Source organism: Urocampus carinirostris, chromosome 17 (genome assembly GCF_059441175.1).
Source record: "Urocampus carinirostris isolate Australia breed hairy pipefish chromosome 17, RoL_Ucar_1.0, whole genome shotgun sequence".
Lineage (NCBI taxonomy): Eukaryota > Metazoa > Chordata > Actinopteri > Syngnathiformes > Syngnathidae > Urocampus > Urocampus carinirostris.
Window position 1 is genome coordinate 25,996,700 of NC_142365.1, and position 16,680 is coordinate 26,013,379.

The 16,680-nt window shown below is 38.6% G+C and overlaps 1 protein-coding gene across 2 annotated transcripts in view; it reads right to left on the bottom strand.

Annotated features, from left to right (window-relative positions):
- Nucleotides 1–16,680, bottom strand: part of prdm15 (PR domain containing 15) — a 37,345-nt gene that overhangs the window by 20,556 nt on the left and 109 nt on the right. The window contains exons 1-12 of one of the 2 annotated variants that reach the window (XM_088321337.1): nt 16,339–16,670; nt 14,046–14,085; nt 13,866–13,959; nt 7,001–7,154; nt 6,772–6,924; nt 6,590–6,701; nt 4,012–4,068; nt 3,659–3,850; nt 2,308–2,514; nt 941–1,035; nt 749–836; nt 513–680 (exon numbers count right to left, since the gene is read on the bottom strand). In XM_088321337.1, the coding sequence (XP_088177463.1) occupies nt 513–680; nt 749–836; nt 941–1,035; nt 2,308–2,514; nt 3,659–3,850; nt 4,012–4,068; nt 6,590–6,701; nt 6,772–6,924; nt 7,001–7,154; nt 13,866–13,959; nt 14,046–14,076 (1,351 nt within the window). In that variant the 5' untranslated portion in view covers nt 14,077–14,085; nt 16,339–16,670. Of the gene's footprint in view, nt 1–512; nt 681–748; nt 837–940; nt 1,036–2,307; nt 2,515–3,658; nt 3,851–4,011; nt 4,069–6,589; nt 6,702–6,771; nt 6,925–7,000; nt 7,155–13,865; nt 13,960–14,045; nt 14,086–16,338; nt 16,671–16,680 lie in introns of those variants that run through there. The other variant, XM_088321336.1, reaches the window with a different exon arrangement.

Genomic DNA, 16,680 nt, shown 5'->3' on the forward strand with positions numbered 1-16,680 from the left:
ATAAAATTTAACACCAAAAACATACATTTCATCTTGGAAGACAATTTAGAATAAAGATAAAATAGAGAACATGGTATACTAACATACACGTACGCGCATATCTTAGACACACTCGTCAGTCACGATGTAACATATTAGGAGTTATTCAGATAACACTACCATAAAGATCATACATGCCAAACTATTGTCTTCACTTCAAATCACTAAATCAAATCAAATCTTCACCCTCAGTGTCACATTTACCGGTAAATGACTCCCTGTAGGTCTCTGAGGTAAACAATGCGCCGGCTTTCTCTTTCCGCTTTTTTGTCACGGTCAAGGTTAAAATACTCAACACAGGCCTAGAGCGCCTTCTTGCGGTTTATTGTGAAAATAATGTGAGAAGTGATATACATTAAGGTAATGAACAATTAGAACTCAATGATATAATAATGTGTTAACACCCCAAACTATGAAAAAAAAAAAAGACTTATAGTCCAGAAAATACGGTAATTGTGGATGGAGCAACTCACCAACGCCGTGCCGCCTGTGGTGCTCCTGCATGACGTCCTTGCGGTAGAACATCTTGTTGCAGATTTCACAAGAGTAGAGCTTCTCACCATGCTTTTTTTTGTGCTTGGACAGGTTGCTGTTTGTGGAGAAGAAGCGAGAGCATATATCACACTGGAACGTCTTGTCGTCTGAAGAGGGAAAAAAAACAGTGAGAGAATTTAGTTATCAATTTAAACCTGAAAAAAAAAATCCTTACCTGTCCTACAGTTGTGGAATTGTAAGGCATTTTCCAGGCGAAAGGATTTGTGACAAGTGTTGCATTTATATTTGTAATCGAGGTCGGGCTAGTAAATGCAGACACAAGCACACACACACACACACACACACAAAAGCAGGGTTAGCAACAGTTAATTATCTACAAACAAACACAAAACAAAATTCTACCCACCGCATTTTTACTGTGCTTGTAGGAGATATGCTGCTTCAGACTCTCTTTTCGACTGAACAACTTGTCACACTCATCACACTTAAACAGTTTATCTCCTGATGAGAGAAAAACCTGAATCAAATTGAGTTTCCTAAAAGAGGCAACAGACTAGAGGTCGAACGATCATCGGCACCGATATTTGGAAATTTGACGTATATCGGTATTGTCATTTCTATTTGTTTGACGGGCTGATTAAATGTACTAAAAACTAGGTTATTTAGGCTCAGATGCAGCCGAGACTCTCCCTCTCTCATGCCTTCTGGGTAGCGTACCCACCCTGCGCCTTCTGACAGGATAAGCGACCGTGGGCAGAGCCACTGAAGCAGTAATACTAACGTTAGAGAGGAGTAAATAGCAGCAGCACTGCTAATGCTGCATTTAAGTCAATTGGTAAGTCAGCTTTATCCCACTTGAGTGATACCGGATACGACCCCAAAGCGTAAAAAAAAATTGGGAAGTCAGACTTTTCCAACCATCAACCAGGTTAAGATCATTGTAATGACACTCGAGGTGTGAGGTCCTAGTCGCCAAGTCGGAGAAAGGAATGCAGGATTACTGCAGAGTCCTGAATTGCTAGTGAATCAAGAACATTGATAATTTTGAGATTCTCAAAAGTCAGTGGTAGAAAAGCGTGTCTGATTAAGAGATGGCGTGAAAAGTATAGTTAACTTGTTTTAGGGAAGCATGTTCAGGTGGAGAATGATAATTAGCTATTAACATAACAGTAGATCATTAATGAAGCGTGTGTGTTCGTGATTGAGGGAGAACATAAAGAGCACACTTCGGTGGAAGGCTGACTGATTAGCTGTTACCATAACATTAGTTTGTCAATCTGGCTCTAAAATAGGAGTGCCCACACTTTTCAATTCTCGAGCTCTGTTGAAATTATGATGCATTTTTTGTTTTATGTTAATTTAATTCATGTTGGTTGTATTGACATTTATTTGCTGTAAAAAAAATCAGGGAGCTATTTAAGTTTAATGCGACTCACTGCTAAGCCTTATTTTGTTTCCTGCACTGTTATTTTTTGGTTTAAATGAAAGATTTGTCATTTTAGTTGTGTTGAAATTCCAGTTCATTAACTTTAAAATGTTTCAGAGAGCTTTTAAAGTTTTTTTTTAATTCATAAGAGATATTCTTTGTTTTTTTCAAGCATTATTAAAAATGTCTACCGCCAAGTTTTAAGCTTTTACTGTAAATGAATATCAGCTCCAAATATCGGTTATCGGCATACTCTGAGTACTAATAATCGGTATCGGCCCTGAAAAACGCATATCAGTCGATCCTTACAACAGACTACCAATGTCAGATGAAAAGTGTTCGCGTACCGTGTGATCGGATATGTCTGTTCAGATTACTGCTGTTCTGAAAGACTTTGTTGCACAGAGAGCAGCGGTACACCCTTTTGTGCTCTCGATTTTTATGTCTTCTATGCACGATGGCGACGTCCGTAGTTCCGAAATGACGGCTCTTCTCCGTAGTAAACGCTGACTCGGAAGGAAGTGACTCCGGACTCGCCACTTGTGGTTTCACATCTACACACATGGGAATATATTTTAGAACAGATGTGGGCAAACTCGGCCTCCCAGGCTTTTTTATGTAAGGACTATATATATATATATATATATATATATATATATATATACACTGTACATATATATACACGGTATTTAAGTAAATAGAGTACTACCCATAAAAATGTTTTTTGTTGTCCTCATTGTTCTTTTATGTCTCTACAACAAAAATATTACTTCAGAAATACTACAAAAATACTACGAAATTACTCCAAAACTAAATAGGGAATTTAGTGCGTAAAAACAGGGACCTAATATATTATTTTGCTTTTATTGTGAAATTTGAAAAAACATAGAAAAAAATACAACTTCAGTCATACTTTGATACAAAAAAGCAACTACGGGAATACTCCTACAAAAATACTACGTAATACTCCTATGGATAAAAATACCACTAGAGTAATACTGGTGGGTGGGTGGTTGTGTCCCTCAACCACACAGGTCGTAGGGACACCATTTCATGTGGCTTATGTTAGGCAAGTTCAGCCTGGTGTAGGCCATCCCTGTCCAGGCCAACAAATGTTTCCACCCGGTCTCGATACTATTACAGAAATACCAAACTGAAAATACTACAAAAGTACAACTACACTTATATTACAAAACTACTGCAGATATGTCATATATTATCAAAAAATCTCCTATGGAAATACTTACAAAATACTACAAGAATATTAGAAAAATATTACAAAAATGCTTCTATTGAAATACTACAAAAAATGCTCCTATGGAAATACTTCTTAAAAACCTCTACAGAAATACGAAAAGAAATACCACTCCGGTAATACTATAAAAGAAAAATAGTCCTACAGAACAAAAATAAAACTACAGCAACAATCCAGATATACTACAAATATATAAAGAAATTTTACTATGGAAATCCTTAAAAATACTACATAAATAGTATGAAAATATTACAATCACAATAAGAGGAAAATACTATCACAGAAATACTACAAAATTAAAATTCAAGCATTTTCAAGGATTTCAAGCACCTGAACGAATCATGGATATTGGACTGTTGTTAGAAAAAATGTAACAAGCAGTCCAACTCCCTTAGAGAAAGACTAAAGAAAGGAGACCAACCACTACAATTTGTTTTTCTCACCTTTGCCCCTGCTTGTTCTTGGCACTGATCTCGGCCTGCGGCCCTTCACTCTTCTTCCACGAGGGGGGCCCTTCTTCATGGGAGGCCGAGCGGCGAGGGGGCCGGGGGCCCCGCCTGGGCCCAACGTGCTCTCCTCCTTTGGTGGTAGAGAGTCACCTGGAATTTCTGCAGTGGCCATCACCTCAGTGATGGCTGCAGAAATGTGAAATAGGAGCAAAAAAAGAAACAAGTGTTGAGCTTGACTGAAAAAACACATTTATGACTTCCCGCGGTCTAAATTTTCATGCTGAGTGAGGTTGTTGGGTTCCCACAGCAACTTACTTACAAAACACACAATCTTTAAACTGGCTTACCTGCATTTTTGCCGTTGGTCACAGGAGGTAGAGAGGAGTTGGATTTTTCACAGGTTTCTGATACAAGGTCAGAGAGTATAGTCATATACTGTACAACTACCTGTCTATTATACTTAACAGTGCTTCTCAGATGGGGATATTTGTACCACAGGATATATTCAATTACCTTAAAAAAGTTTCCTATTGAAATGCTGATAATATTTGAAATTATTTGAGGAAAAAATAGATACTGTACAGAAAACCAAAGTTATCCCCAGAGAGTGTTTCATTTTTAAAATGTACTTTGTTGTGCAACTGAAAACAAGTGCTAAAAGCACACGGAAGATTACAAACTACGGAGACTCAAAGTGGCCAAACTGAAAAATTTTCTTCTCATCTTTTAACAAGGTTTTTATTTTTTTTCGTGTATCCTTAGTAGAGGTAAGATCGGGCCAAAAAAAAGCACCCGAGCCCGACGCAGGCCCGAGGGGTATTAAACCCGACCCGGACCGAGCCCGACTAATTACTGCTGGCCCGGCCCGAAATTACATATTTTATTTATAAGGAGGGGTGATTTATGATAACAAATTAAACTCTGCCTTTTGTTACAACATCTAGGCCTAAGTTAAATAAAACTGTATAAACATTTACATCTTTTATATTTCTGTGTCTGCACTGCAGATGTTACATTAAGCGACAATCTGTCATTGACGGGTTTTTTTTTGAGGTAGCGAAAACATTTAAGGGCGTCCGTCATTTTGACGACTTGATCATTGGGCCATAATCCACAGCAGCAGTAGTAGTACGTCCTTAAGATTTTAGCGCAGCACTTTCATTGAGGGGATGTTGACGTGTTGTGCCCTTTTCCGACTCCTATGAAAATTCCCCCCCCCTGATCGTATTCTATATAAAACGCTTATTAAAACAATAAAGCGAGCTAATTATAATAATTGGGAGATCCTAGTCTATATAACGCGTTTATTTAAACAATAAAGCGTGATTTTATTAGGGTGTCCTCTGCCCAATGCCTGAAGATAGCGGAGGGGAAGATTATTAAGAGGACAGCATTCACGTCACGTCACGTGCACAGAGCAGAGCATGCTCTGGCTCCGTTAAAAGCAATTACAGCTCCTTCTCCGTTTTATCCAAATTATTTATTTTATAACAAGTATTCCTTGGTCTAGTATCCATACATAGTTTAAGTATATATTTTTAATGAACATATATTTATAATTATTAATTTAAAAAAAAAAAAAAAAAAAAAAAAAAAAAAAGCAGGACCGAACCCGACCTGACCCGACCGTATGACTGACATTTCAGGCCCGACCCGGCCCGAAATTGCCTCGGGTTCGGGTTCGGGCCATAAATCTTAGGTCTAATCCTTAGCTGCTACTGGTGGAAAATCGTGTCAGCTCCCTCTAGTTGAGCCTCATATTAGGCAAAATAAATACTTAAATACTAAAAATCTTTTTGGATCTAAGAGTATTTGAAAAAGAAATGAACATTTGTATGACAGTTTAAGTACACTTCCTTAGTATTAAAATAAAAGTTGTTTTTTAAAAAATGAATACAGGTTTTAACCACTAAGAGGCGCAGAATATTTACACAATGTCTCTTTTAAACGTTAAAAAAAGAAACCAGAGCTGAGAAGTTTTTTTTCAAAGGGTGAAGCACCTTAACATATTTTAACATGTGCCATGGTTTGAAAAAGGCCGCTGATATTGCAATAGAGGTTTAATTTTTTTTTGGGGGGGGAAATATAGTAAAATTGTAGTTTTAAATTTTGATTCACTGGTGGGTAATTTTGCTTAGTTATAGTATTTTTCTTATTAAAGTTGAAAGAAGCTCTAGCTCCTTACTATACTGAATATTAAATCTAACAGCGAAGTTCCCAAACCCAAGTAAACTTTTTCATTTAATAATAAAATTGAAATTAAGAATTTTAAATCATTGAATAAATAATTGAGTGTTTGTGTACTAATTTGTCACTTTAGTCTGCATTAGGATCCCTGAGTTAAAGGAAGGGTATGTAAATTCAAAATATTCTACTTGGGGATGTCATCTCCTGGCTGAAATCATCATTGTAACCTCAGTCGAGCTGCCTCAGTTGCATGTCCATGTACTTGTCTCTCTTATAAGTGCTCGAATAGACATTCACGCACTATTCCCACTCTCTGTAATAGTTTTTTATATATTGTGGCCCCTAAAAATATCTAAAATAATATGTTATTACTATGTTGTTACTATTTGAATTATTATAATCTTTGGAGGTTAAAATAGGCTCAGTCAAACTCTAAACATCATGCCAGCAAAAATGAAATTACCTAGAAAATCAAATTGACATTTTTTCAAAACCAGTCTGCAGGCTTCTAAGGTGGCCAGAAAGGTTTGTTAAATCATATCAAATTAATTTGTTAAAAAAGTACACCAAAATTCCTTATCCTGATTGAATATCCCCAACCCAAAGAGCTTTGCACTATTTTAGGGGTACTATGCTTAAAGATATTTCAAAAAAGCAGTGCATCCCTAAAGAAACAACTGACAACCACTGATACAGAAAAGCACAGATACAAATTATCATTATTAAAATTTCAAAGACCTTGAGGTGGCAGCGACTGAACCGGAACAGGAAATTTGAGAACAGGTTTTCCCATCTTTTTGGCGTAGAAGGCTCCATACCAGACTCTCAGCTCTGATCCTGGCAGAACATCCTGCTCATACAATGGCACAAACTGCCAATAGACACTCAGAACTCAACTGGGATTGGCTGCGCATACAAACCTGGGATGTGTTGAAGAAGATTTCATCATCCTGCTGATAAACCGTCAGATTCTGGTGCTGGTAATCTGTAGCAGGCCGGACCAGCATCATCCAGTTACAGTCATCTTCACTACTGCAGTCAAAACACACCACGGTGCCGTCCTTCAGAAAGATCTGAGGTGAAGGAAGCACATAAATTTAACTACACGTTTCAAGGTATATTTATATTTCAAGAATCACATGAACACACTTTCAAGGGAAAACCTCCATCTTTTTCCAAATTAGAAACCCGCTTAGCCTCGAAGGGCCCGAAACGGGTTCTTTTGACCAGCCGCTGCAGGACAAAAACCCCCTCGTCACCTTCTGCCAAGTGTCTGATCTCCAGGCTATTTGGAATTGAGGAACTGAAACAACATAGGAATAACAAATTTATTTTAAAATTGTAACTGCAAATCTTTAAAGGAAGTACACCATATATTGTATTTTCAAAGTCAAGGCCCACATTTGACCCCTAAAGGTTTTTTTCGGCCCCTGGCATAATCTTAAAGGTACAGTGTGTGTTATTTAGTGCATATTTGTGGTAAAAAAATTCCAAACATAAAAACTCCCAACAGTAATAAGCAAAAACACAAACTTTCTTTTAAACATGATTTTTTAAAAATACTTGGAGTTTAAGAAACCAGCATTTATTTGATATTAAATTACCCTGATTTAAAAGGAGTTGACATAGTTGTTAGTCTTCTTGCTGCTACGGGCACCCAAAAACCTAAAAAGGGCTGGGCGAAAAAATTGGAAGTAATCTAGTGCTTTTAGTCACTTTGAGTTGCAGTAGATTTGATTCTTCCTTGTGCTTTTTAGCACTCGCTTTCTATTTGCACTATACAGTGAAATTTTGTGGTGAAATCATACAAACTGCCCCTTTAAGTCAATATTAGAACCGGCCCGCAGATTGCAGCAATTCAGCAACCCAAAGATATTTTACACGAACAGCCACTACATTTCCCACAATGCAAACGGGTAAAAAAAGAACATTCGCACATCTGCCCCTCAATATGATTGCCAAGCTATTTCTTGCAGTGCGTACATTTAACAAACTATCATTTTCTAAAATATTTCTTGGAGTTGAAGTTGAATAGAAATTTGTTGTTAAAGGAATCTGCAAGTATATCTCAAGTCAATGTTTGCTATGAGAAGCAATTGCTTTAATTATCTGATCATGTTGGAATATATTTATTTAGTTTTAAGTAAGTTAATTTGGGTTTACTAAGCAAAATGCAGCATTTAACATTTTTCAATAAGCATTCCATCCGTCCGGCCCTTGGCATATAGCTAAAACGGCCCTCAGTTTATTGGACTTTGACACCTTTAAAGGACTAAGGTATATTTTTAAGATCAACTCAATTAAAATACAGACAAAAGTAGTATGAGCTCAGTTTTTTTTAATGTGTCATCAATATTTTTTCAACTCTAATCAAAAGATTGACTGCCAATAAAAACAGGTGGCCATCCAATTAGTGATGGATTAATCACAAATCAAAGTGGGTATTATCCCATCAGTGCGATCATCACAAACCAGGCCTAGGTCCCACAGACCTCCCAAAAAGTCACTTATGGAGTCCTGCTTTACTGGTGGAAACATGCATATCGTTTGGTGCAGGGATCTTCGACGTGGTGCCCACGGGTATTAGTGTGCCCCCTAAGGACAGCTGAGGTGCCCGCAGACCGGTTCTTAAAATACTTGTAGAACCGGGTCATTGTAAAACATTTTGGGAGTTTTTGAAAATCTATTTAACCCTTCTTTTACGTTATTGGTAATAACGTAAAAACAACATCAGATTCACATAATAAATTGTTATTTTAGAAATGTATCTCAAACCGGGGCCCTTTGCTCTGATTAGTAACAAAAAATAGCTCTCAAACTGATAAAGGTTGGTGACCCTTGCTCTAGTCATTATACATTCTCTACATTGTTCTAAGAGGTGTTCGGAATGCCCTGAGGCCTGCCTTGAATATTATCAAAGCACCTGCTGGATTCAGTATGGAAGAAAGACCATGAACCTGGTGCCTTTAGAATTTTCCATTAACTTCTGTCTTCCGCCCCTTTGGTATATCAATGATTGTGTGGCCTTTGAAGGGACTTGTGAGACCATTACAGGCTTGTACTTTACTCACAAGCCCAGATAATTCACTTTCATTTATTTAAATTTTTAAAATGCATATTAAATTGGGTGCCCTGCCCACTAAATAGTAACAAAACGTAACTCTTAGCTTCAAAAAGGTTGGAGACCCCTGGTTTGGTGTGTTTGTTGGAGTGGTGAATGGAATTAAAACACAAATCTGCCATCTTTGTTTCCGGGACAGCAGTTATGCATGTATTTATTAACATCATGAACCATTATGGCTATGATTTTCCAGTCAATTGGATTAAATTATTTACCTAAAAGGTAAAGGTTTTCCTTTTCACACACACCTGATAGATAGATAGATAGATAGATAGATAGATACTTTATTCATCCCCTAAGGGAAATTCACATTTCCAGCAGCATCCCTGAGCTGAGAACAGTACAATAATAAAGCCAAAAGAATACAATATACAAATACCCAGTGTGACGTGCAAATGCCCACTGTAGCGTGTTATATAGAGTAACTAAATAGTGCTACACAGAATACATATTGCAGTAAGATTCGGTAATATCCAATGTAGGTGGTGTGGTTTAATGTGGGCCTTTACTCTGCCGGGTGGAGTTAAAGAGCCTCATGGCATGAGGAAGAAAAGATCTCTTCAGTCTGTCCGTAGTACAAGACAGTGACAGCAGTCTGTCGCTGAAACTGCTCTTCTGTCTGGAGATAATGCTGTGTAGTGGATGCGATGGATTGTCCATGATTGACCTCAGCTTTTTCAGTGCTCGTCTCTCAGCTACTGTTGTTAGGCTGTCCAGCTCTTTGCCCACAACAGAGCTCGCTTTCCTAGCCAGTTTATTGAGACGAGAGGCATCCTTCTTCTTGACGCTGCCGCATAGAAGAGGGCGCTTGCCACTACTGTCTCATAGAATATTTTCAGGAGCTTTTTGCAGATGTTGAAGGACGCCAGCCTTCTGAGGAAGTAAAGTCGACTTTGCCCTTTCCTACATAGAGCTTCTGTGTTGGCAGTCCAGTCCAGTTTGTTGTCCAGCTGCACACCCAGGTATTTGTAGGTCTGGACAAATTCTACACATTCTCCCTTGATGGTTACAGGAACCGGGTGAGTTCTGGTTCTCCTGAAGTCCACCACCATCTCTCTGGTCTTGGTGGTGTTTAGGTGCAGGTGGTTTGCGTCGCTCCATCGGACAAAGTCCTGAATCAATTTCCTGTACTCCTCCTCCTGCCCGTTTCTGATACATCCCACGATCGCAGTGTCGTCGGCAAACTTTTGCACATGGCAGGACTCAGATTAGTAAGCTCAGCAAAAACATGATTAAAATGATTTTTGATGTGATTACCTGTGTTTAAGGAGGGAACCCACTTAAAACATGCAGACCTCCGGTAATCGAGGACTGGATTCTAACACGTTTAAAGTTTCCCCCTGTTAAACGCAATTAGACCACATCAACAAGATTGTTAGTCTGGTTTCTGTAGAGCTATCAAAGTGCGTGGGGAAAGAGAAACATCTAAACACTTGTGTCAGGTTTCGGTCCGCAAAAAGTCAGAGTTCCTCTTTTTTTTTAAGCACATATGTCAAAGTCAAGGCCGGGGGCCACATTCAACCTTGGACAAGGTTTTTTTCAGCCCAGGAAATTATCTTGATTAACTATTGTACCATACACCAAGAATCATTTTATCTTTGTTTTTTTCTGTATGTTACTTCTTGCACTTTATTTTATTTGTGGTTTAGTGAATGATATTATTTTATTTCTGTTTGAGTGATTGTAGCCCACTTTTTCTAAAATATTGGCTACTGATCGTGTCTGAATAATAATCTTTCATTTACTATTCATTCAACGGGGATTTTTTTTAATCAAGGAAATGTAAGCTTTGTGCCTGAAAATGAAAGATAACTGACAGAGCCAAAAGAAAATATTGCTTTGTTTATTAGATCATATTGGTATATATTTTTTAGCTTTTCAGTAGGTTCAATTAGGTTGGTTCACTAGACCAGTGGTCCTCAACTTGTCTGACTTCAGTACCCAACATACCAACCTAATTACAAGCTGCGACCCAAATAAAGAAAAAAATATAAGTTCACCCAATGTATTGAATTCAAGAATTGTGCAGTTCAAACCAAATATGGTAGAATGTATTCACATTTCTAAAAAGAAATAACCAACAAAACCAAAACGACTTCAATTAATAATATTCCCTTTTTTGCTTAGTCAGATTTTCCATGAAATCCTAAACACTTCACTTTAGTGGCTTTCTCTTGACGATAATAAAATCCATATCTCTCTGTTATTTGCTTTAGACATGCTCAACATGTGCAAACAAACTTGATCTGTCTTTTTCTGTGGTGTGAAATTTGGAATAGTAATTCACAGCTGCATGGAATAATCTCCATCTACTAAGAAGGAGTTGAAATGACCCCGTGTTTTTCCCTTCCGTAAACGCAGAGAAAATAAATCAAGAAGATTAAGCAGGTTTCAGCATACCTTTGTAATGGATCAGGTGAAAGTTTAAAGAAGAATCTCTGAAACATGCAAATTCGTGGCCCTTTTGGAATTAAGTTTAAGATGCTTTAGATCAAGAGGGGGTCAACTCTGTCCCGAAGGGCCACATGCCCTGCATGTTGTGGGAGTTTCAACACAAGTGATAAAAATGATCAACTTACTAGAGAGTTATGAAGGAGGTTTGAGAATGACCCTGGTTATTTGAATTACCAGTCTTTGAGAAACTAAATCATATTAACTAAGGCAAAAAAAGCATGCAGGACTAATGTGCTCATGTAACGAGGTTATCCACCTCTTCTTTAAAAGATGTACACCAGAGGTCGGGAACCTTCTTGACCCGAAGAGTCATAATAGAAAAGTATTTTGAATTTTTTAGACAGAGCCAAACCATATATGTTAAGAAAAGAATTAGCAAAACTGCCTAATTCGCCCGCTCGACAAAAGCTTATTTTTCAGAGATATGAATTTAATTTCTCTGTGTGACGTTAGATCATTTGATAAAATCTAGAATTAATAATGCCAGAGCCTGTGTCCCATATCTACAAATATACCACATTGAACTTGTCTCCCTCCCACAGATACTTAAGATCATTGAGGCTCATTTTGACCATCATTTTTCGTAAATAATGGTTTCAAAACAAGGTGCAAGCAGAGTTATTTTGTAAATATGTCACAAAAAACTGCAAACAAAAACTTCATAGATGTATTTTCCTACAGCACAGTGGGCGCGTGTGAAAGACAGGGGAGCGTGGTGTGTTGCATAGCTCCGCCCACCCAATCAAATTGTTCTGTGCTTGATTGGCTAGCGTTCGTGGGTAATTACAGCTTGTATTTTTTTTCTCAACAGTATACATACATTATTTAATGAGCTTTCATATAAAGGATTATGTAGTGATTTACAGCCAAAATGGTGTCTGTTGGTGTGACACCTCAACTGTAAACTGCAGGTAAACCTGTCCCCTTTACATACCGGACCAACAAACCACTTTAATGAAGTAGCTCTGCTATGTACGCAAAATACCTGATTTTGAAGTTACCTGAAGTGGAACGATCTGGAAAAATTTGCACAGGCGGAATTTTGTCACGGAGCCATAGGTACCGGTAGTCATTAATAGGCCAAATATGTCTCTAAGCCATAGTTTCCCAACCCCTGATATACACAATAAAGTCATAAGCAAAGGCGTAGTTTCGTCACCAATTGTTTTGTCCCCACCAATTCGAGGTAAGATTGGGCCTATACAGCCAGAACCGACCCGCGGTTGTGAAAGCCAAAGCGCCCACGCTCAGGCAGCGCATGAGCGAGATTAAAACCCATCGCGCTCATCCTCCACAAAGAAAAAGAAACAAAGAACAATGCGGGGGGTATCATGAATTACCCGATTCATGGAACACTTGTTTGTTTTTGAACTCACAGAACATCCAGCATGGCATCATGTTGCAACACATTGTTGTTACTGGCGTGAACAAGCAGTGGCGTTCATTCCTAAAGTGATAGCTAAATCTAGTGGTTGTTAACAATACTTGCATTCAATAACACTACAGGGTGGATATTGAAAAAAAAGGCAGCGAGGAAGAAGCACCACCCAGCCTGAACCCAAACGGAATAATCAACATTTTAGACACGACCTGGATTTTGGGCCTGGCTCAGGCCTAAGATCTTACCTCAAACACCAATAATATGTGATTACTTTAAAAAATGCGCTATGTGCCAAGATCAGACCTACGCTCTGGGTCCTACACCCCTTTCAAGACAAAATTCTAGCACTTTTTAAGGACTTTCAAAGTCTATCTTCCAATTTCTCCAACACCATCAAAAGAAAAAAATCTGGTGTGAAACATGTTTTGCAGAGCCACAAATATATCTGTGGCGATTTTTAATCTTGCATGTAAATTTATCAAAACAAAGGATTTTGAGTAAATTATGAATACATTTGTTTTTGGAACAGATCTCTCCCCATATAGGTGTTGCGTAAAAATTACAGTAGAATGTAACTTGCATTTTCAGTTGCAGGGAGTTCTTTCCATTACAATGTATGACTCTGCAACCTTAATTTTTTGCATGGCCTATAATAAATGCCCATAATTGATACGTAATCCTTGCACTAATACACATTTCATAGTGTCCTGCTTAAGTGTACCATGCACCTGTGAGTTGGGCGCGACCTGTAGGAGGCAACGACGCCTCATGGGACAATGCCGTACAAACTAATGCTAGCTGCAATTAATCACTATGGGAAAAGAAATGAAATGATAAAGCAAAGCCACCAGAGGGCAATGTGGGCATCAATTTTAAGCAGACTTGTTGAAAAACATAGCATTGAAGCATTTACAAGCAATTCACCCAAAATATAAGCATTGAAAATACAGTAAAATTAAAGCATTTTCAAGGATTTCAAGCACCCTCATGAACCTGGACCTTTTGTCAGCCCACATTTGATGGACTCCAGCCCAATGTACTATTAAGTGCAAGCTCACCGGGCCCGACTGAGGACAAAAGAGTCCTGGACGGTCACCAGGGGTCCTAGTTCAGGGCACTCTGAGTCATGGTACTTCCCACAGTCCTCGCACCCTGTATCACACAGACACATAAAAAACGCCACAACAGTCACTCCCATTTTCGACGCTTAGAATATTCAGGAGGGAGTTCATACTCACAGATGCACTCATCTGGAGCTTGAGCTGCCATTCTGGAAACCTAACAACCAATAAGAACAGAGGTGGGTAACCTGGTCCTTGAGGGTCTCATGTCCTGCATGTTTTTTGAGGGTTCCCTTCTTCAATTTAGGTGATTTCAATCACCAGGATTGTAAGGAGCTCATAATTTGTATTTAAAAATACCTCCAAAAGCAAGCAGGACATGCGTTCGTCGAGGACCAGGTTGCCAACCTCTGAATTAGAGAAAATATTGTCACAATTAGGAAAGCAAAAAGTTGACAGTTTTACAATGAGAACGAAGTGAAAAAAAGACAGTTTTTGCTTGTAATGCTCTAAAGCAGGGATGGCGAACCGGTTTGACACAAAAAGCCGAAATTTTTAACTGTGGGAGTCAAAGAGCCACACCACGAACTGACCTGCCATAACAGACAGACACACACAATTAAAACATATTATTTCCCATTACACACTCCTCTCCTTACAATACAACAAGTATTGTTCTTGTGTTGATTTCAAAGAAATAAACACCCAAAAAACTAAACATGAAACAAGGCAAAGAGCCACAGTATATAGAAAATATCATGAGGCAAAGAGCCGTATTTTTATTGGCCAAGAGCCGCATGCGGCTCTAGAGCCGCGTGTTCGCCACCCCTGCTCTAAAGCATTCCCCATTTCCTATTTGGGTCATTCTTACTATTTGGTGCCATTTCAGCATAGTAACCATCACTCAAAAAATATTCAATGTTTTAAAAAAATTATCTAAAAGAGGGACATTTAAACTATAGGAATAATGTATTGGTCCTGCCCAGGATATAATTATTTTACTTTTTTTTAAACCGATGACTTCACACGTGACATGGGCAAAATGTGTCCCCTGTTACAGTGCATAGGAGTAACAGGGGCACAGTAATAGTGGGGATATTGTATGCATAATTGAGCCATTACTACTAATATAATGAAAAAGAATCTAGTACACTATTATTGCTGTAAAATGTTTTCAATATGTTTATTAACCATATTATCAAAATTACCAAAAATAAAAAAACTCCATTCCCGCTATAGATAGGCACAACGGCGTGGCATGTTATGCTTATCCCTAACAGTAAACCATAATTTTAACAAATGAAAAAAGGGTCGATTAAAGAGTGGCACTTTCTCTTCTCCTCCTTGAATGTTTTTCTTTCTAACATATTAATACATCAGAGAGTCATGTGACCAAAATGATAGCCAGCTGATATGGGGTGTGGGGATAGTTCACACGGGGACACAAGATATTTTAGAGATTTTAAACCTAAATAATGCACTAGCAAGTATAATTGATATTAGGTGAGGAATATCATTATTGAGGTAATATAGAAATGATGAAAACCCATTAATTATATTTTTATCACTTATATTTGTAACAGAAGTCAATCAAACCTGACTGGGATCTAACATTTTAATGTATTTGTACAACAATCACCGTATATTTTTTTAAATGAATTTATCCTACATACATATGAAGGATTTTATACATCTGACTATAAAGGATTTTGTACCATCAAATACAAATTACATTTAATACAAAAGATATTCACTGGCTGGGCTGTGTGGGGCGAGGTCAGTGCACCATAGTGGAGAATGATGATTACAGGAATGGCGGGAACGGGACGTGAGGCTGATAAGATAATCAGCGCATCCAGACGCGGAGGGGCCCTGATGACAGAGGACGGCAGGCAATATTTTGAGAAACGTTCTGCTGACATCGAGGCGAGGTGGTGGAGCCCACGTGGGGCTTCCTTTGCACGCCCATGGGAGGAGCCGGGACACCATCTTGCGGAAAAGTCGTGGGCCGAGAAGAGAGAGGACTTCAGAGAAGGCTCCCCAGAGACTACGACGACACAAATTCGGCCATATTCGATGGAGTTCACTGAGTTAAATTGTTTATGAAATTAAATCTGCCCCCGTGTGAAAATGACGGCTATTCTTATACATATTTTCCATCAAGAAACGAGCGTGCATTGCTGGGTGAATGTAGGTTGTGTTTGGTTAATGAGTCAGATAACTAATTCGAACAATTTGGTAAACGATACATTTTAATATTTATTTCCCAACATATATCAATGTGTACTATGGTAGAGGGCAGTTAAGCATGCAAAGACATCTTTTAAAAATAAGTACAAGCCCCTTTTGACAATAACTATACAATTTTATGTCACTGAGACTCAAATGGCACCGAATAACAGGAAGGACCCAAGGAAACAATATTTTATGGATAGATTTAAATGCTGGGCAATGGCTGTCATGAATTTACACGGGAAAAATATGACGACTTTCGGCAGGAGGCAGAGTTTCGAAGTCATCGTGTTAAGGTGTGGAGGAGGAGTACGAGTAGATCCAGGATTTCAAGTGCTCCCAACCGCAAGCCGGGTTTTAACTCCGATCTGTGCGTCTGGTCTCGAACAAAATGTAACAAAGAACAGTCGGCATGGCGGATGGACGGGAGACGCAAAGCGGCAAACTGGAGTCGCGGTTCCTCCGCGTCTAGGAAACGCCAACGGAAGCTCGCAGCGAACCAAACAGACCAGTTACATGTTTTTTACCCAACAGTGGAAAGAATTGACCGGAGTGAGTCCCACAATGGCGCTGAAAATTC